The sequence below is a fragment of the Lasioglossum baleicum genome, chromosome 9, assembly GCF_051020765.1.
Source record: "Lasioglossum baleicum chromosome 9, iyLasBale1, whole genome shotgun sequence".
NCBI classification, from domain to species: domain Eukaryota; kingdom Metazoa; phylum Arthropoda; class Insecta; order Hymenoptera; family Halictidae; genus Lasioglossum; species Lasioglossum baleicum.
In genome coordinates this window covers 15,053,925-15,074,959 of record NC_134937.1, presented here as the reverse complement: position 1 = coordinate 15,074,959, position 21,035 = coordinate 15,053,925, and the positions used below count along the sequence as shown (strand labels likewise).

Below are 21,035 nucleotides of genomic sequence, written 5' to 3'. Positions count from 1 at the left end.
TTAAATATCGTTTCTATCTATTTTTAGAGGCGCTATACCGTTTACTATGGGTGTACATGATACGCATCAAATGCGAAAGCAATTCAGCTACTCAGAGTAGATTGCAAAGCATCGTAAATTCTTTATTTCCTAAAGGCTCGAAGGCAGTGGTGCCGCGTGACACTCCGCTAAACATTTTCGTGAAAATCATTCAGTTTATTGCACAGGAAAGACTAGACTTTGCGATGCGAGAAATAGTTTTCGATTTATTATCGGTTGGTCGTCCAGTAAAAATAATCTTAACCCCTGAACGCATGAGCATTGGACTTCGTGCGTTTTTGGTCGTTGCTGATAGTTTGCAGCAAAAGGAAGGAGAACCTCCTATGCCCCGTACAATGGGTGTATTACCAAGTGGCAATACTATACGCGTTAAAAAGACATTTCTCAATAAAGTAAGTACAGTGAATATTTTGAATTATAGACGGAGTTGGGTATCATTCGCTTAACGATCACAGTTTCTCAATCGTTATTCGTTATTCGTTCATATTCTTCGTCATTCTTTCATTCGTTGTACTGTAGTCTACCGATTAGCGACACTGATCGGGACTAAGATGCCTTATTTTTTGATTCGTTATTCAAATAATTTTTGCCCAACTCTGTTGATAGATACATTATCAGGATAAAATTAATTTTAATCTGAAATGTAATTTTATGAACAATAGATGTTGACAGAGGATACTGCGAGAAGTATAGGAATGTCTTCGTACTTTCCACATGTTCGACGAGTATTTGTTGATATATTACGTGCTTTAGATGTTCATTATGGCAGACCTCTTATGATGACAAGTACTCAAAACATGAACAAGGAGCCAGACGAAATGATCACCGGAGAACGAAAGCCTAGGATAGATCTTTTCCGAACATGTGTCGCAGCAGTTCCACGTTTGATACCCGATGGAATGACTGGCGCTGAATTAGTCGACTTATTATCTCGGCTAACAGTTCACATGGACGAAGAGCTTCGTGGGCTCGCATATCAAAGTTTACAGACGTTGGTCCTAGATTTTCCTGACTGGAGACAGGATGTTGTTCTTGGATTCACTCAGTTTCTCGCGAGAGACGTTCAAGATACCTTCCCACAACTCGTTGATAACGGTTTGAGAATGCTTCTGCAACTTCTTACGAGTTGGAAGAACGCATTGACCAGCCCAAGCATAAGATCTAAGGAGCAGGCGGCTGAAAGTACGAGAACAAACGCACGTACGGATGGTAGCATTAAAAAGAGTGAATCGGGACAAAAGATAGAACCTGTTTCGAGCGTGTTTCACTTAGTGGAAGGTTTTGCATTAGTTATGCTGTGTAATTGTCGACTCTATCCTCGCAGAATAGCGGTTCATATATTGCGCGAGGTCAAGTACTTGTTAAACACTTTAGGTGGGTTTAGTTTTGCAAACGATTATGCTATATCAAATTGATTATTAGGCTGCAGATTTTTATGCAAAATAAAAATTGTCTGTATTAATCCCAAGATAGATGCTATATAGACGTCTACTTTTTACAACAGCATTTTTAAGTTCTTTAAATGTTTCCTCTATTTTGCATTTGATCGTCTCATTTTTATTATAAGTGCATAAAATCCGCAGTCTACTGATTATCATTCTTTATATCTCGACATTCACTTTGGCGTAGTACTCGTAAGAAAAAGTTAATATCATAAAATGAAATATCGAATAAATTACTTGTGTGTTTTAGGAGGTTTGGAAGATGATCAAGCTGTAATTGATGTAGTAGATGCTTGTTGTCCAGTGGTTTTGGAGAAATGTTATCATATGTTACCACCTGCAGAAAAGGCAGCAGCTGCTTCCACGTCCAATGTGGATCTTCAATGGATAGCTGAAAGAAGTAGTTGTGTGTGGACAGCCGGTAATGCGTATATGTTCTCGTTAGAGGTGTGCGAGAACCCTAAAATGTCGGGTACCCGATGATCTGGACGGCTACATCGGGATTTCCGAGAATTTTCTATGAAAATTTTAAATACCAGCATGAAAGTTGATTTTTTAAATTTTTGTCCATTGTCAACGCATTGTGACTTGTCTCAACCCAACATTTTCGGAATCTCGCATACTTCTAGTTTTCATACATTTCAGAAGTGCGTAAAGTTTACTACTAGAGAAAATTCCTTAGGACTTCATGATGACACTAGTACGAAGAGTTCTTCCTCTTTGAATTTGAACGGAGCAGATCCATGGGGAAGTTGTCTATTCGCATTCTTAGAGAAGGATAGAGTGCTCACATTGTGTCCTTCTGCCGTCGCGCACTCGTGGCCTATTGTGTTTACCCGAATAAACTCCCTTTTCTCAGTAATTGATCCTACGTAAGACTAAAACAGAATTTTACAAAGATAGAAGAAGTACATTGAATTCGTCGGAGAACTAAAATGATTTTTATTCCTGTTAGACCTGTGAATGACAATAGAGCGTCTCTATTGCGAAGTTCGACGGCAGTTCGAAAGCCAATCAATGAAAGGGACATGTATATGCACGTTTGGAAAAATTATTTGACCTTCGGATACAGGGTTGTGCCACCAGTTCCAAGTCCCGTTGTACGGTGCGCTAGTCCAGATCTGAGCCTCAGGTAGGTTGACACTCGGACACTGTTGCAGAAACACTTAGCACCAGGTCATTTCATTATTATTTATTCTTTCCGAAGACATTGAAATCATTTAATCAGAACGTAAGGGATAAGTATACTGTTCAGTGGTGTATTAGTCTGTAGCTCTAAGATTAAAATAATTCTACTTGCACACATTAAAGATAGTCTTAAATCTTTAATTATGAAGTTTACAGTTTTATCATTAGAGCTTTACATGTACTCATAAGAAATGGATTAACAGGTGGAATTACTATCATTTGGTATTAATTGGTGTGAGGTCCGTGTCTGCTTATGTCCATGGTACTACGGAAATATCGGTTCCAATGTTCGTTTACCTTGAATAATCTCAATCAAAAATGTCGATATAGCGATCTGTAGAAAATGAAATATGTTTCATTTCGTGAAACGTTCTCATGACATGCATTTCTTGCTGTGACACGCACGTTCCGCATTTGTACCTCTAATGTCCGATATAAGAATGTGTAATCTCATATATAATACTCTCTCTCTCGCTCTCTCTCGTTTGTTCTGCACATGGTGTCTGGGAAATTCTGTTGTTGTAATCGCGATACAAGGTGTCGTATGGCAAGATGGGGAGCACCAATTCGTACCAAGTCGCGCTTTGCACTATCGGGAGCGGGACTCGGAATTGTCGCACACTTTTTTCAATGCACATATTTCGCTTCATTTTCTGTAACATTCTTCTCCGCATGCTACTTGGTCACTGTCTCGCACACGTACATCCGGAACTTAGAGTAGTAGTTTCTGAGCAGTAAATAATGTCTGATACAAGGAGCATTGGTGGTACACTGTATTGCATACTCTAGTGGTCAGCATACGGTGGAGTTTGGTGTGTTGTGCATGAGTAAGGAGTTGAGTCAGAGCCTGGAGAATCTCGGCGGGGCGCAGACCCTGCCGGGTCGGTTCTCCGTTCCGTCCATTTCCGGCATCTACACCAGGCATAAGCGGACCAGGTGAGCCTAATTAACCATTGCGAACGACCATGCTTCGAAGTCACCCGGGATTTAAACGGTCGTTGGTAATTTGCACTACTTTCCGTACCAAGATTTTCATTTATTTCTGTATACTTTAGCCCTGATTAAGCTCCAGTCTAACCACGATCTGTACATGTATTTTTATTTGCTCTCCTGGGCTAGCGTTACGACCGTTCCCGATTGCTTTATGCGGAAATTAAATTTCTCGGCCGCGCACGATTTGTGTCTCTGTAACCATGTGTTCATCCGTTACTGGATCCTAATAATCTGACAAGACATTCCTTTCCTCGCAGCTCTTCGCCGGATAGCCTTTCCGCTGAGAGAGGCGACAACAAATCACCGGGTACAAACGCGAGTCCCGCAGCCCTCTACAAGCTAACAGTACCTCTTTTGAGATCCGAAGTGGTCGATGTCAGAGATGCTGCTGTCCAAGCCATTGGCAAGGTTAACGCTGATGCTTTGAAGTAAGTACATTAAAGATTATGGTTTTAACTAGAGATCGAGTAGTACGAATTTAAAGATCCGTGTATACGGATCCTTAAGTTCTTACTACACGGTTCACGAACCACGTGTATTTATATACACGTGAAATATATGTAAATCTCTAGTTTTAACGTGTACGCGTGAAATAGGAATCTCTAAAGTAAATAGCAGACGTATTCGGCGTGGCATTTTATCAATGACCATTATGATTTTTCAGGGATTTAATGGAAGAGCTAGTTCTTTACATTCGTGAGGCGGTTGATCGAAAACAAGAAAACATGAGACGTCGTAGACGAAGAGATGCGTTAAGATTACAGTTGGTGAGGGTTCTAGAACTGATCGCTGAATATGGAACTTTTGGTATCTGGTTAGTCCTTATCTTAGGGATCCTGAACCTACAGTTTTAGCATGGAAGTAATCCGTTTCGTATGCTTCCCTCAGTCCAGCAGTATTAGGTCGCGAGACACAATCGCTTCATCCGACATTCGTCGAGTACATCGATGGTGCACGTTTGTATTTGGAAAACGAGGCGGACAAAGAGGCACCTGCTGTACGTGACATCAAGTTACACTTCTGCAACTTCATTAGAAAAATGATCAAGAGTTTTACATGTAAGTGTGTATTCGCAAAGAGTTTTCATAAGGATAGTGTCCTTTGATATGACTCCTTCTATTTCAGTGGAAACGTGTCAGTCATTGCTGAAGAGAGACTTGAGGCGGAATTTGTTCACACTTTTCGCTAGCTGGGCTGGCCCTTATGGTCGCTCGATTACCAGTCCATTCTGGTTACAAGAGGAAGAGAAATCTTGTACGGAGTTACAGCTTTCAGCATTGCAGGCCATGAGTGGATTATTATGTTGCGGACCTTGTTTCAACCCTCAACTGTTTTCAGAGGAGGGAGCAATATTGTATCAGTGGTTGGACTTACTGTTAGCTAGCAAGGACGAAAAAGTAATAACAATACACGTTTGATGCAAAATTATTTTAGGGAACGTGATATTCAATATCTGTAATAATAATTTTTTAGATTTATGCCCTCGCTCGAGAAACGGTGGTTTTACTGTTAGAATGTAATCCTGATATTGGAGCTCTTCTGGATTGGGTCGTCGATAGATGCTATACTGGAGCACCGCAAGTAGCCGATGGCTGCTTCCTAGCTCTGGCAACAATTTTTAGCGCAAGGTTAGCGATGTCATAAATATATTATTGTTACAGGTGTACGAGAATCCCGAAATTGTCGAAAACCCTCCCGATTACAAATCAAATTCACGGCCCGTCCCAACGCGACATTTTCGGATTCTTGCACACCTCCCATTATTATATTCTACGTCACTTTTGAAAATACTTAAATACCTTAGAATTGATCCTTTTATTTCTATAAACGGGAATGTACCCTCAAATTTTTAATAATTTATCTCCAAAAATTGTAAGAGAATACAAAATATTTTACTGTCATTTTCATACATAAATATAATACAAGCAATTTTTAATATATCATTTCGCTTTGCAGAGAGTATCCTTGCGATCATTACACAAGCATCATCAACGTGACACTGATGAGTACGGGTTGTCCTCGTGCCCCTGTCCACGATGCTGCTCTTCAGCTTCTTCAGTTATTGGACCAGAGGTTTTTCGGAAACGTGGGTCCTCTTCCGACTACAGAATCGGAGACCGGTAAGACTACGAAGTAGAATCGATCACTGAAGAAAGATCAGCTTTGATCTAGTATTCACCTCGCATGAATCGTTCATCTCGCACAAACTTCTACCATGCTTTACTGTGAAATAACATTCAGTTCGTGGAACTCTTCCCATGGTTCTGCATTTACGGTAGCACCTCGACGTATCGATGCGCTGCTTGATCGCCCGGTCTTCGACGCTGAAGACAAATATGATCTTTTAAACATTGCGCAACATAGGCTACAAACGAAACGTTTGTTAACTCATCGGTTTCACGTACTTTGCGTACCATGGCTAAACGTCCGCGTCATAGTCGCATTTCTTTTACCAAATCTCTTCAGGATGATACATCGGAGAGCTCGCCGAAAATTTTGGCCGGTGGCACAGTAGAGAATAAAATTGATTCCGAAATTCGTATTAAACAGTATATTGCTAATCTGTTGTGCCAGCTCCAGTGAACGGGGCGCGCTCGTCGCCTCCTGAAACTAGTTTTATATTCAAAAGTGTAGACAAAGCCGAGATTGTTCATATTGCTGTCATTCTTTTCGCGATATATTAGGAAATTTTTCAAATTAAATTGATAGCAATAAGGGAAGAACCCGAGGTGGCTGTTTTCGATTATTCTCTCTCCAGCTTACTAGTCTTGCTACCAACTAACTTCGCCAATATTACCTTGTAAACGGAACTTTGCAATTTCGTACTTATGCTGCGTACCAAAGGTTCGTAACTTTTATCTGTTTATACCTTTAATATATCTACGCCTAAAATTTTACATCGAAGACGATCACCTCGGGTTCTTCCTCTGTAAGTGCCAATATCGTTATCCATCATTTGTAAAATCTTGTGTAAACATTGATAAACCTGTGACGTCGCAATCACGCACTGGCGATAGAAAATATGTGCTAATGTTAGCTTTATATATCGTTATCAATCCTCATCAGTGAAATCAAAGCAACAAAGTAATTAAACAGACTATTCCGACAGTAGATTCAAAAAAGTACTATGATAATTGAGCGAGTAAGCAACGCGTGTTTGTACAAAAACATCCGTACATAAATATAACTTTTTATACGCTAATTTATACAGATTGAGACACGTTAAACAGGCCACCTGAATAACTCGGCTGCAGTTGGCAATAGAAGTAAATGCATCGGACTTGCTTGGTGTCGAGAGACACATAATATGATGGCAATAGTTCTTTTGGAGGTGGAGGTGTAGAGGAGATGCGGAGGTCAGTTTCGTTTCCTTCGAATGGAGTGATACATTTTTTTCTGCTCACATTTTAATAGAACGTGCAATGATCAATGTTCAAAAATCATTCAAGGTTACCGAAGGTCATCCACGATGAAAATAATTCGCTTTAAGAAACCAATCCAACACTTCCGCTGTCTCTGGTTACTATGTGGCTCTTGTAGTCGCTTATACCGATGGTAGAATGTAAACAAACGTTCAACCGCGTTGTATGCTTCCTATTTACTGTACCTACGTGTACTATTATTAGTTTGCGGTATGCTACCGATTTGAATGCGTCACGAACTTTCAAAATACGTTACACAAAAGCAGAGAGTTAATTGGTTTTCATTTACAACAAACTTATTTTTCGAAATGATGAAAATACATTATCCGATTTCCTGATTGTGTCTGATACTCGTCATCTGTTCTCCAAACGTAATAACAATTTTTAAAAAACCGAAAGCATAGTTTTAAAATGTGTACCCACGATTCAAGAAAGCAATTAATAATGGTGCTTTAGAGGATTCGTCGACGCTCAAGGTTATCGTCTTGAATGCTTGCATTAACAGTACGCGTGTATTGTATAAGTGGATGCTCAAAGTGTTCTGTCAGTTTCTTGAAGTAAATTATTTTCTATCATAATCCAGTCACCCTTACACCTAAGTCATTGTTCCATTAAAAGGTAAATAAAAAGCACATTAATCCATTTAGGAAACGAAGTTGATCTTCATATTTCTTCTTCATTGCTACTTACAAAAGAACCACTGCCACTTGATCACGATCTTGACATTGAACATCTCTTGTTTTCCCATCACTAGTTGAGTTTTGTCAGATTGGGTGTTTCAAGTGTTTTAGAAAATAGAAACTGCAATGAACTAGACACGTGCTTACTCTATTAAAGGTTGAACCAGGTCCCAAGGGAGATAAAAATATCATTGATTTTTCTTCAGGAGTTTATGGTGACTTTTAGATACTAACTTTTGTTTTGAATGTATAATGCTGTGGAGTATTTACAAGTTTTAGTTAAAACGCACATTTCGTACTACCCCTGGCAGAAAGTACTTATCATAATAAATCTATTGTAATTATTCTTATGTTTGACATGGAAAATATTTCTATCAACGATCAAGATTAAATACAATGGCAAAACTCATCATGTTAAAGAAAATATTAATATAAAAATGAAGATGTTTCTTAATTAAATGGCTTAGAATAAGACAATTATCAACTTTATTGTTCAAAGTACTAGAAAGTGTTGTAATACTTTATCGTGTTATCTAAAAAATATTTTCGTAATCTTCGTAAAAAGACAAGAACATGTACCATTTCCTTAATATTTTTTAAAATGCCGTTAACAATTTTGTCGAATGTACAATGACCCACAAATACGTTTGTACTCAAGAATGAGGTTTATTCAATTTTACTTGCTCCTTAACCTTTCGCATAATGGCGACTCTGAGGCGCAACTCAAAATTACAATAGCATAATACAAACAATTTTTCTTGCTTCTTAACCTTTCGCATAATGGCGACTCTGTGGTGCTACTAAAAATTACCATAGCGTAATAGAAACAATTTTTACATTACTAATTTGTATTTAACAAATTGCTAGAAATTCTAAGAAATCACTTCTGAATTGAAAATAGCTTCGAGCAAGTACAGTAAAATTAGCGAATGTTGTGAGAAAAACAGTTATACTTTGACCAGATGTAGCTGCATAAAAAGATTCAATCAATTTCTATTCGATTAATCCCACCTGTGTGTGTAAAGTACAAACACTTTTGAAAACCACTGTACATGCAATACTGTTTACGTTCACGATTTTCATTGAACATACTTGCTGCCAGCGGTAGCGCTATCATCCCGCATAAATCAATCGTAGCGTTCAACGATTACTATCTCCATCTCACGTTGAGCATAGCTACAGAGACACGTACATGTAGAAACGCATTAATCCTGAGGACGTACGCGGGCAGGTTGAAGCAGAGGAATACGGTAGAGACGACCAGTAGCATTTTGGTGATCTTGGTTTGTGCCAGATTGCCCCGTAGACCCGAATAGGGTGGTTGCCTCCCTACCCCTATACGCTGCTCGTTGGTCAGCGATTTTCTAATTTTAATATGCCTATAGATAGCTCGGGCGATCAGCACGTTGAGGATGATGATCACGGTGAACGGTATCGCGAACGTCAGTATGGTGTCGATGGTATTGTACACGGTTGCCCAGGACTCCAGTCCTTCGGTTAGGTGACCGCACTCGGTCACGTTTTCTGTTTCATTGTACTGAACACTGGTCGCGGAGAACCATAACACCGGGCAGCACAGGACCATTGCCAGTCCTGTTAGAATAGCGACGGTCACCTTGGCCCTGGCCACGGTGCACATCGATTGCCGGTACATTGGGTATTGCACAGCGATGAACCGCTCGATGGTGAATACCACAACCAGCCATACGCTCATGAAACTGCATAGCGTGGTCAGATAGATGAAAAACTGGCAGAACCCCGGCCGATTGAACAGGCCCACCTCGAGCATGCCCAGCCAAGCTACGAACACTGATACGAGAAAACCGGTATCGCTAATGGCCAACGCGCCCAGGTAAACGCTGGACGAGTACTGACACAATTTCGTCCCGAAAAACACAATCACCGACAAACAGTTCCCCAAGGAGCCCAAGTAAACCAGGATCGGCGTGTAATACAACTGCAGAACACAGGATATGTCCTCGATCAGCGCGAAGTCTGATTCGTCCCTTTGCCCCTGGACCATTTTCGTTCGATGGCCACGCGAACAAGATCCCGCGATCGGTCGGCCGAGTGTTTTTCGATGACGCGCGCCGTTCGAAAATGTTTGGTGTTTTCGTTCATCAACTGACATCCCGCAAATAGAAACACATCTCAGGGGGCTTTGTATCTTCCACGCGAAACATAGTTCCTCATGCGGTACCTCTCTATCCCCGGAACAGATTACCACAGCCGGCAGCAAGAACGAACCCCGTGGCGTTACCTCCACGACAAAATGGCAACCGGAATGTTACTGCAGAATCCGTTCCTGTCCTGTCACAGGCTCGCCTTTTTCGGTCAAGTTGCCTCGCCTACAATGCTTTTGTTAATTTAGATCTGTTTAGTTGCATTTATCGAAGAAAGAATTAAAATGTCTATGCTCTCGATTTAACATGATCCAGACTGGTCAAGACGATCAACTTTGGATGTTTAATGTTTGTTGCTCGATTGTCATTTTGAGTTTATCTTCTAGGGATCGTTTGTCTGTTCAATTTCGGAATTGTTGGATTTGTTTATTGCGTTTGGCATGCCGCTTTCAAAATGTAGTAGCAGGACTCATATATTTGATTAGTTTGACGAAAAATCATTTTGAACTGTTGCCAAATTCGATTGACGTCTTCAAGAATCGGTGAGGTCTGTGTTCTAGTAATCCTCGAGGTCCGTTTTGGTCCACGGTAAATTCTAGCTCCTCGTTCGAAGATTCCTCTTCGGAGGTAAATCAAACTTTCAGCACAATTTTCTTCGGCGCACTTTGCAACATCGAATTCGTTCTAATGTTTAACTGTATTTTCGAACGACACACTTTCACACTTGTTAATACGCGGTAACAAGATTGATCACTTATAATTCGAAAATTAATGGCAGACATATAACACGAAATTTCAATGTTTCTTCGAGTTAACTTCTCTTTATATTAAGTTGGGCAAATATGTTTTATCGTTTGTTCGAATTTATATGAATTGTTCTTTATTTTTGTGGCGTTTCTCGTTATTTATTGAGTTATTTAATTGTAGGAGTTACTTATTAAAAATGAATAGATCCAGATAACGACGAGGAAGTTGACTAGCGTATACCAGGATGCCGCCTCGACTATTTCTGCATGGTGCATCGGGAACCGCTCTTGATAAAGTACGATGCAACGAGCTTCTGCGCATCGTGGCAATATACGAATTCCCGCTGTTCGCGTCTAGCTTCAGAAAAAGAAATTCATTCTCGCACAACACTCGTTCTCGATAAAAGTGTACGTTTTTTAATGAAATCAAACTACACAATTTTTTATTCGATTAGAATATCTCCGAACTATTTCCAGAAATTATATTTTATCTCTCTTTTCTTCAAGCACCATTGCCATGTGCAAATATTTTCTGCTATCAACAGAGAACTGTCCCGTAGATGCGCATATCGAATAATTTAAAGGAGAACTATTTTTACTATTAATACTTTGTAGTCGGAGCTACTTGAGCTTGAAAATTAAACATTTCTTCGTTAATTTCTTTCATTTGATGAATACTTAAATGTATAGCAATTGATTAGATACTAACATATTTAGTGATCTAAACAATATTGTGAATAATGGTGTAGCAATTTCTAGTTGTGACTCTGAACCATTTTCTGCTATAGGGGTAAAATTTGTTCCAATGATTGTAGTGTAATTTGATGCATTTGTTCAAAATGTGAGATCATGGATTAAAATAGCAAACGAAAGTGGAAGCTACGGGAGAATATTTTGGTGAAACAAATTATGCAATCTTCGCTAACTTTTAACAGAAAACAAACTTTCACTAATTCCGTTATAACTACATACCAAACTGCGACATCTGAACAATATTTGCTGCGAATGAAATGAAGCTAGTGGAAGCGCAACCGGGAAAGTTATTACACTGTTACATTACGAACTCCTGTACATGTATGAATCTATGCTAAGATCTTTCCTCTACGAGGAACGCGTCACGACGCTTCAAGGAGAATGCTGCATAAAGTTATCCCTTGACTTTCTCAGCAAACTGACGTTTATCAAAATGAGTTCCTCGTACGCTAAGAGATTTAAAGCCGTGTTTTTCTGCAGCATCGGAAAGGACATTAAATTGGCCTTCACAGTCACTATACAGGGTGTTCCGGTAACAATGGAGATGGTTCCTCGTGAAAAAATAAGTCGAATATATTCAGTAAAGTTTTTGCGTACGAAGTTTTGTTTTCAAGAAAAATACTTGTGTGGTAACTGTGAGTTTATATTTATAAACACGAGCAATGCTATTATCTGCTTCCTGTGGATTGCTAACATCGTCCTGTAACAGAAGTTTGATTAGGAACATGTAAAAAAGAAAATACATTAGAGCGTCAATTCTGAAGCTTGATTATTTGAACTTTCCGAATTGAAAAAATCATAAATTTCCGACATATGGTACGCTGTAAAATGCATCAATAGAATGCCTTTAAACGGCGAAGCGGCGAAAAACAATGATGTTCTTCTACTAGTATAAAAGTGTCGCACTCAAGTGGTGACTTCGAAGTGCCACTTTTATCATAATTTGAAACAATTTCTATGTTAGTTTCTTATCATTTTAGTCAATTTTCAGTTAGTTTTGGGTTAGAACGAAGTTCGTAGCGTTTTTAAATCAAAACTTTTATGTAATAATGTATTTTCCTTTTTTTTTCTATTACTCTTTTTATAGGTGACTTGATATTGAATAAACCCAGGAATAAATATTTTCATCTTGAAACGCCACAAACTTTTGTTTCAACTTAGGATCTGTTTATATCGAATAAATTGTATATTGAAAACTTGAAGTGTGGATAATTGCACTCAATTAAAGTTTTGTACACAAAATGTTCAGAGGCGAATGAAATTTCTGGATATAATGAAATTCCTGAAGTTATAATAGATTCGAGCACGAAGGATTAATTACTGCAAACAAAAACACTATGTACTTCCTACAAAATCGTAACTCAGGCTCGTAATGAGGATCTCTCTTTTAAAAGACACTTCTAAGCTTATAATTTTAGACTAAATAATCCAAATGTTCTAACGAAGTTAAGTTAATGTAAAGGGCGTAAAGAAATTATATGTCGCGGCTACCATAGAATGATTCTACACCCTCGATTTGGTTTTTTTTACGGATGTGGGGGAAATACCATTACACACACCCCAGAATGGGGTAGTGTGGGGCTCAATGGACGGTCAATGGACCGCCCCTTCACTAACATTTGCCTGATCCAAACAGAGACATGGGGACCCATTATCCACATTACACCCGTGTGTCTTCTGGATCAGGTGGGAACCACACCTGTCCTTTGCAATTCTCCCTCGATTTGGTTGATATGGAGCTAAGGAAGGTACTGCAAGATTTACCTTGACCTTGAATTTTAAAGTCAACAATTTTTTTTAATTGCATCGTACTTTACTCGTCACGAGGGTCAAAAGTGCAAAAGGAACCTGGGTCGCAACTCAACCGCGACGAGTAAAATACGATGCAATTAAAAAAAATTGTTGACCTTTCAACCTTAAAATTCAAGGTCGAGGTCAATTTTGCAGCACCTTCCTTAGCTCAATTTCAACCAAATCGAGGGTGTGGAATCATCCTATGGTAGGCCGCGACATATAATTTCTTTACACCCTGTACAGAAATTTTGTTAGGGTCATGAGAGACCTCAGTGTACCAATTAAGGGTTAAATATGTTGGCATCTGATCAATTACTAAACATTTAAGTATTGTACGAGGTATTATATCAATTTCATATTCATAAAATGAAAAAAAGTCATATAGAACGGAATTATTCTGTGTCGAAAGAAATGTTAAATTTTCGTGTGAAAATAGCTCCGAGTGCGAAGGGTTGAAATGATCCAAAGACGGAGTACATTTTTATTTACCTTCTGTTCCGTATAATTGACTTGGACACATTTCATTTTACATAAAAATCGCGGTCTAATCATGTAGAAAAGCACTCGGAAAAATTGAATACCTCTGATCCGCGTACTGGAGGATTAATTTAATTTTCTATTTTCTAGTTTCATTTATCTAGGTGGATTATCGCAAGGTTCAACGACACTCGCAGCGTTTATCGGTTTCCGAGTGATATCGTCGGTCTAATACAATTTGATCCTGTCCTTGTTCCAGGCCAGGACGATCTCGTTGCCGGCTCATCAACGACGGCCACTTCCGCGCCAGGACAACAGAGTAATCCCATCGGCGGGTTATCATCGAATGGCACAATTAGGGGCGGCACCCTGGACGTGCTCCTGTCCACCACTTATTGTCGCAATCAGATGTATCTCTCGCGTCAGCTCGCCCAATTACACCCGGAACTCACGATGCCCATGTTCAGCGGTAAGTTCTTTGCCTCGTCTACTAACACACGTCCTCTCGTTTGCTAACTCCACGACGCAGGGTGGGCTGGAGTCTTAAAAACCTGGACTAAAAGGTTATAGCCGGATGAAATAGTTGAAAGTGCCCTCAAACCTGATTGAGTTTTGGTCATTCGTCATCCCTCTGATAAGTAGGTCTTTATGCAAAGAGATATTTTGTACTTGAATTGCAACAAACTGGAGTGAAACAGGAGCTTATTTTTTTTCTTAATATGTTTAATAATAAATTCTTCTAATGTTTTTACTGCTTTAAATTACACCTACTCATTTTTGTCATAAATGCATACCGTGAGGGTAGTTATAGGGTGAATTTGGTTTAGTGAATTGTGGTCTATTTCTTCTGTTCTGCTCAATCGAAAATTACGAAAAAATTCGTGAACATTTTATGTACCTAATAGCAGACACGACTAGGGCCGTTACTTTTCCGAAGCTACGACTCTTCGAAGATTCGAAGGATTCGAAGGAAACTTCGAAGTGTACGCAGTTTCGAAGTCTTCGAATCGTATGAAGTTGTACTGATATAAACATTCGTGTCAAAATATTGGAGTATTTGTTTAAAATGCTCGACTTCAATCTTTTAGCTGTGGTGACGTATTATTTTCGAAATGTAGGAATGTCCAATCACTGTAATTGTATCAAATATAACATATCACAGAAATTTTGAAGTTCAAAGCTTCGAAACTCCGTTTCTTTTAATCTCCTAATAATTTACTACGGATGTTCGAAATTCGAAGCTTCAAAACTTCGATTTTCATCACCTTCGAAGTGAAGTAACAACCTTAGACACGACTGTGATTTTTTCAAAATTTTGGTTGCAATATCGATTTTTCAAAGCCTTGTTCCGATAGCATGAACATCTCTTCTAAGGGTAGTTTCTCATTCTTTTTGTTTTTCGCTGAATAACCATAGCAGTTGAAGAAGCGTCGTAAAACAATCAAACAAAAAAAAAATTTCTTATCCTAACAAGGAAATAATGCTAGAATAGCAATCTGCGACCGCAAAACCCCTGAAATTGTCCTATTTATAAGTAAAGGTGTATCATTAAGAGATTAATGAATATACTCCGGGGTTTTAAAGAATTCTAGCTCACTGTGTGCGACGATAGTGCTTCGAATTTATTAGAAGCTTCTCAATGAGCCCATCCAGCCTATAGGAGAGACCGGGACAAGTTGATACACTTTTTAGTTTTTCATTTGTGCAATTTTTGTTTGAATCAATTACAAATCAATCATTTTTTAGCTTTCCTCTTTACATACCGTGAGTGCAAGTTTTAAAATACGTTATAAAACGTTTATTTCACAAATCTCTATTTCTTATTGGTGTATTTTTTAATTCCATGTTTTTAGTTAATATATGTTAATATTGTCATTTATGTTATTACACATGTCTCTCTGCACCTGCAATTATTATTAACGTTATTTTGGTGATTGTGAGGCTGTTCTCCCCCCATTCCATTATTTATTATTATTTATCACAACGGGAAAGCCATAAAGACAAGTACATAGAAGGAAAGTACAAAATATCAGATACTTGCTTTGATGTTGGTAATGAATAGGTAAAGTCTTCTTGAGGAAAAAAGCTATCCGTTATTGTTGAGGTTCATTAGAACAGTTGTTACACCGAGATTTAACGGTTAAAAAAGGATAGATATATAAATAATTGTATTCAATCATGTATAACAACAGGATTTATGGCAGAATTACGTTCACAAAAAATTTGTTTTTACTACTTTCTATCATACTGTTTTATTTTATTCTCGTTTCCAAATTTCTAAAAGCAAAAGAGTCAAAGTGAGCTTAATAGGACGAATAAACAAATAACAAAGTGAGCATTTTAACTTTCGTCGCCATCTTGATGGAGAAGTATTCAGAACTGTTACCAGAATTTGCATAAACGTTGCAAATATCTTATCAAAGAAAATTACGTAACAAATTGTTTCATATTTAAAATCTAGAATTAGCCAATCAGAAACTCCTAGTTGAAAAATTACGAAATTTTTTATAAATACGTTAATTAATTATTTAGTCATGATTTCTATTTACTGTTTGTTAAGGTACATAATGAACATCATAAATAAAAACTGCCCTAGTGATTTACTACTGTATGGCAGTAAACCCATAATTATTTTCGAACGATCTTTAAGTTTTGCACTTACAAGCGCCATTGGACAGTTCGAACCTTTTGCTTGCAGCCAGCTAGAAATAATTCATCCATTTATAACTGAACCTAATACCAGTTACTCTGGTTCACTTTGCGTGTTTGCATAGTAAATATGATTTGTCATACGGAACTCAAACAGTTGTCCCGATAAATGATTGTAAATGGTGTTGTCCAACACTGTTGAACCAGCAATGTACATATGTACTTGCAGAAGATGACATGTTCACTGCCATCGATTGGTAATACTTAAACTTCACGTAGAAGACATTTGCAATTTTGCTCAGACGTTCTTATTAGACTGTGGATCTTTATGCAAAATAAAATGTTTATGTATCATCTGCGAGAAAAAGAAGGCAATGAGAAGCTTATTTCTGATGTAAAAATTTTTAATATTTTCAAATATTTATACAATTGTTATTATTTGAAGCTTTATCCATTCATTTTTACCATAAATCCATAAAATCCACAGTCTAATTATTATATATACTCATATCTTCTACTAAAAACGTAGTTAACACTAAACCTACCACGAGGAGTGAAATGACCTATTTTAGATTTTTTATTTAGCAATTATTGAAATTGTAAAGGTGTTTTCACGGGAATTTATTGAATATACTTTTTTACTCCAGTATATATTATAGTAAAAATCGCACAAAATGATTGATACAAATGATTGATGGTCGGCAGGTTCAGTGTTAAAAGACAAATGTTGATAATGATACATACATGTTTAATACTAGGTTTACGGAGCACTAGAAGTGTCTATTTTACATTGCTTTATAAAAATCAGAAAAATGTATTTATTTAGATCTTACAGCCATTTTTATTGCAATGTTTGCTCACAGAAGAAAATCTATTGAATTCTTCACGAATGGATCGTTGCATTCCTAGTAAATTAAGGAATTTAGAATCCGCTATTTTGACGGATCCCGTAAATCTAGTGTTAAGTAACAAAAGGTTCAAAACTATGCGAGTGCACGCGGAAATGAGTTGAAAGGCAGACTGACCTAAATACCATGCTGCAGCCGCATGGAAATACAACTAATAATTCACTAAGAAAACCGCCAACAAATGTGCGTATCCCTCGTGCACTATAATACCTACATCGGTTATGCATCGCTTTCAGAAATTACGCACAGGTTTCAAACAGCTAGAAGAGAAGTACGACAGCTGTTACTCCAATATTTGTTACCCTGGCTGCACAATATGGAACTGGTCGACCCTAATGTACCGCCGCCATCTAATCCATTGAGTTATTATCAGGTAATGCATTCAACAAGCTACAATAAATTTCAAACGCGAACCAATTAACTAATTGACTCCTGGTATAAGCTTCACGAACGATCATTCATTAACACTCTACGCTACGGCATAATTAAAACGACTATTCAAAGGGCGTTGTAGCTTTATCTACGTGTGATGTGTGTCGAATAAAAAAAAACTGTTTTAAGTGTTGATACAGTGTTAAAAACCAAAATTATTTTGAGGCACCGGGCGTCGATCTCGGTACCTGTCGTATGCTGAGCGAGTGTTTTACCGTATGAGCTACGTTCTTCTTGATCTAGTTCAATGCAGGTGTCATTATTGTTGCTCGGTATGATCCACATTTGGTGAAAGGATAAAAAAAGATATTTGGAGGCGCCGGGCATCGATCCCGGTACCTCTCGCATGCTAAGCGAGCGCTCTACCATCTGAGCTACGCCCCCTGTGGTTTGTTATTCTTTAAAGGCCATTTTCCGCTGTCCTTGTGTGCTACTTTTGGTAAATGAGTCGTGATTTTAGGTAGTGATCTTCAAATTTGATTTCACTTATTCTTCCGAATCTTCTTGTCCCTTATTTGATCTTAACCGGGTACCATTTTGCCCTTTATTTCATTTTAGTCAGGTACCATTTTGTCCCTTATTTAACCCTTTGAGCTTTGAATTATTTTTCGATTTTGTTGCCAACAACTCCATACTGTTTTAAGTGTTTCATTGGAAATTTACTTCAAAAGACAGTTCCTTGACTGCTACTTATTTTAACCAATGTTGTCTACTAATTATTTTAATAATACTGTGGAATAAATATTTGTTTTTAACTAAAACATTTGATAATTAAATACTTAAAGGAAGAAAGGAATTTACATTTTTCCTCCTTTGATGTCGAATCACACTCGACAAAGTAGTGCAAAGGGTTAATCTTAGTCAGGTACCATTTTGATCCTTATTTGATTATAGTACCAGTTTTGAGATTTCATGGCGTCTCGATTCGATTTCATTCGTGTACCAATTTTGAATCAGTGACATTTAGTTTGTATGTTCTTTGTGAGCTACTTTCGGTAAAGAAGTCGATAGGAATCCTTAGGACCCAACAAATCATATTTTTACGTTGCAAATATAAATATAAATAATAATTTTATCTTTCCATGGTGTAAACACAATTGTAACAAAAAGTGAAGGTGGTTATCAGGCTATCCATGTACGATTTCAATCTCGTTTAACTTGGAATCTATTGTATTAAATTAGATAGAGTACCATTTTTGGATGGAACCACAGGACGATGACCAGAACTAATGAAATTTTGTATCACAGCATAGATACTACTTTCACCCTTTTGGATTTGTAAAAAGCTTAATAAAACTCGATGTATTCGATCACTCAATAGAAATGAATTTCTGACCCCAACCACGCATTAATCTCACCCATATGTGACCGACAAGGCACACAAGAAGTGGAACAAAAGTTTAAAGTGCGTACTAGACCATTGACCAATTTCGATTGCATTTAATTCGGGATCTGTTTCTTATTTGAGATTTATGAGATTCGAATTTCATTGAATTTTCGGAAAAAAGATCAAAAAAGGATCTTGGAGGCGCCGGGCATCGATCCCGGTACCTCTCGCATGCTAAGCGAGCGCTCTACCATCTGAGCTACGCCCCCTTCGATCTGGTTTAATGCAGGTGACATTATTGGCATTCTGTGTGATCTACTTTTGGTGAAAGGATCAAAAAGATTTTTGGAGGCGCCGGGCATCGATCCCGGTACCTCTCGCATGCTAAGCGAGCGCTCTACCATCTGAGCTACGCCCCCTTCGATTCCTTTAAATGTTCCTTTGGATTTTCTATTTTAGTTGCACATTGAGTTTGGCAACAGGGTCAAAACCTTCAAATGCTCCTGTATACATCTGCAGTACAATCCTGTATTTGTCTGTGTACCATTTTGAACTATATTCGTCTGTAGTTCACTCTAAATATGAAAGGGTGATATTTTTTTATTTTTAAAATTTTCCCTTTCTTAAAGTGTGATTTTTAAAATCAGTCTCGACTGATGCTCATAGAAGTTTCATTTAAATGCACCAAATTACTCTTTAACACTAAACCTACCGAGTCTTCAAAGTAACAGGCACATGTTCCCTTATAAAAATGACAAGATTGATTTTATTTAGACTTTGTGCATATCCTATTGTAATACGTGCTTCGTTAATGATATACAGAATGGTTCAATGCAACTTGCACACCAATATAACTTCCAAAGTATGCGTTGCACGAAAAAGTTTTGTATACAGAAGTTGCATGGTCTGAAGGGATACATTACGTTGTGTATTTATCTTTTTACAGGTGGAAGTGTTTCGGAGATTTGAAGGTCGACTTCGTTTTTTTTAATGGAATATTATATTTTTTATACCAAAATATGAAGAATGTCGAATTCTGAGTAAAAAAGTATTGACCTTCATTAGCCCTAAACCTAATAATTAACAGGTACAATTTTCAGGAAACAAAGTGGAATTACTCGTTAATTATTAGATTTAGGGCTAATGAAGGTCAATACTTTTTTACTCAGAATTCAACATTCTTCCATATTTTGGTATAAAAAATATAGTATTCCATTTAAAAAAACAAAGTCGACCTACAAATCTCCGAAACGCTTCCACCTGTAAAAAAATAAATACACTACATATAATCTACAAAAATTTTTACGCGCAGCGCATACTTTGGAAGTTATATGTATAGGTGTGCAAGTTGTGTGAACCACTCTGTATATACAATTATTTCTTATGAAATTATTTTAATTATATCAATAATCATAAAATAAAAAGTCTGAAACCGATCATTTTGACCGGTGATGGTAGGTTTAAAGTTCAAGAATCATAGTTATTCAATATTTTTTATCAGAGTGAATATTTCCTCTTCTTCCAGCGATAATTTGCTCTACATGAGTGATATCGCCGCTTATTTCGAATGATCTATTGACTCTTGAGTTAAGAGTGGTAGTACCACCTTTGTTTAACCCTTTGCACACAAAGCTATCTTAACTGGAAAATTAAACATTTCCTCCTATCTAGAATATTTCCATTCTCTATGATTTTTTTTCATTTTATGGATATGAAATTGGTATAATACTTCATACAATACCTAAATGTTTAATAAGTGGTAATAAATCATTGAAATTTAATATAACTCCAAAAGGACACGCGACGTAGTTCAATTTCATAGGGAGGCTATTTTGAGTTCTATGAGTACCAATCATTACCTTGCATTTAAAAAAGGTTCGATTCAGAAATGATCCTAAATTTTTGTCAGGATTATTGACATCGTCACTTTGAGTTCTTCATACGATTGTTTTTTGGTAAAATGATCAAAAAAGGATCTTGGAGGCGCCGGGCATCGATCCCGGTACCTCTCGCATGCTAAGCGAGCGCTCTACCATCTGAGCTACGCCCCCTTCGATCTGGT

At 37.7% G+C, this 21,035-nt stretch overlaps 2 protein-coding genes and 4 non-coding genes across 16 annotated transcripts in view; 1 reads left to right on the top strand and 5 right to left on the bottom strand.

Annotated features, from left to right (window-relative positions):
* Positions 1-21,035, top strand: part of Fry (microtubule binding protein furry) — a 38,381-nt gene that overhangs the window by 5,438 nt on the left and 11,908 nt on the right. For 9 of the 10 annotated variants that reach the window (XM_076431194.1, XM_076431190.1, XM_076431191.1 and 6 more), the window contains exons 11-24: positions 28-431; positions 702-1,413; positions 1,732-1,902; positions 2,164-2,353; positions 2,437-2,613; positions 3,459-3,605; positions 3,920-4,090; positions 4,327-4,476; positions 4,551-4,720; positions 4,788-5,059; positions 5,136-5,290; positions 5,619-5,782; positions 13,917-14,126; positions 17,451-17,587. In XM_076431194.1, coding sequence (XP_076287309.1) covers positions 28-431; positions 702-1,413; positions 1,732-1,902; positions 2,164-2,353; positions 2,437-2,613; positions 3,459-3,605; positions 3,920-4,090; positions 4,327-4,476; positions 4,551-4,720; positions 4,788-5,059; positions 5,136-5,290; positions 5,619-5,782; positions 13,917-14,126; positions 17,451-17,587 — 3,230 coding nt within the window. The remainder of the gene's footprint in view (positions 1-27; positions 432-701; positions 1,414-1,731; positions 1,903-2,163; positions 2,354-2,436; positions 2,614-3,458; positions 3,606-3,919; positions 4,091-4,326; positions 4,477-4,550; positions 4,721-4,787; positions 5,060-5,135; positions 5,291-5,618; positions 5,783-13,916; positions 14,127-17,450; positions 17,588-21,035) is intronic. The other variant, XM_076431197.1, reaches the window with a different exon arrangement.
* LOC143212405 (C-C chemokine receptor type 1-like) lies at positions 5,756-10,890 on the bottom strand. Of its 2 annotated transcripts, none has more exons than XM_076431199.1 (3): positions 8,957-10,890; positions 6,077-6,272; positions 5,756-5,986 (listed from the first exon to the last, which is right to left on the bottom strand). In XM_076431199.1, the coding sequence occupies exons 1-3, from the start codon at positions 9,893-9,895 to the stop codon at positions 5,883-5,885; spliced, it is 1,239 nt and encodes a 412-aa protein (XP_076287314.1). In that variant the 5' UTR covers positions 9,896-10,890; the 3' UTR covers positions 5,756-5,882. The 2 variants fall into 2 exon arrangements, with proteins under 2 accessions (XP_076287314.1, XP_076287313.1); XM_076431198.1 differs by having other exon boundaries at positions 6,068-6,272; positions 8,957-10,888.
* On the bottom strand, positions 17,958-18,030 carry Trnaa-agc (transfer RNA alanine (anticodon AGC)). Its single transcript has one exon. It is a non-coding gene; the product is annotated as a tRNA-Ala (tRNA).
* Positions 19,170-19,242, bottom strand: Trnaa-agc (transfer RNA alanine (anticodon AGC)). The gene has a single exon. It is a non-coding gene; the product is annotated as a tRNA-Ala (tRNA).
* Positions 19,320-19,392, bottom strand: Trnaa-agc (transfer RNA alanine (anticodon AGC)). Its single transcript has one exon. It is a non-coding gene; the product is annotated as a tRNA-Ala (tRNA).
* Positions 20,952-21,024, bottom strand: Trnaa-agc (transfer RNA alanine (anticodon AGC)). Its single transcript has one exon. It is a non-coding gene; the product is annotated as a tRNA-Ala (tRNA).

Coding starts and splice junctions, on each gene's coding strand:
- LOC143212405 (XM_076431198.1), bottom strand. CDS start 9,895: ATGTCAGTTGATGAACGAAAACACCAAACATTTTCGAACGGCGCGCGT. Junction 6,273..8,956: donor GGATTAATGCGTTTCTACAT/GTACGTGTCTCT, acceptor ATATAAAACTAG/TTTCAGGAGGCGACGAGCGC. Junction 5,987..6,067: donor GTTTAGCCATGGTACGCAAA/GTACGTGAAACC, acceptor ATTTGTCTTCAG/CGTCGAAGACCGGGCGATCA.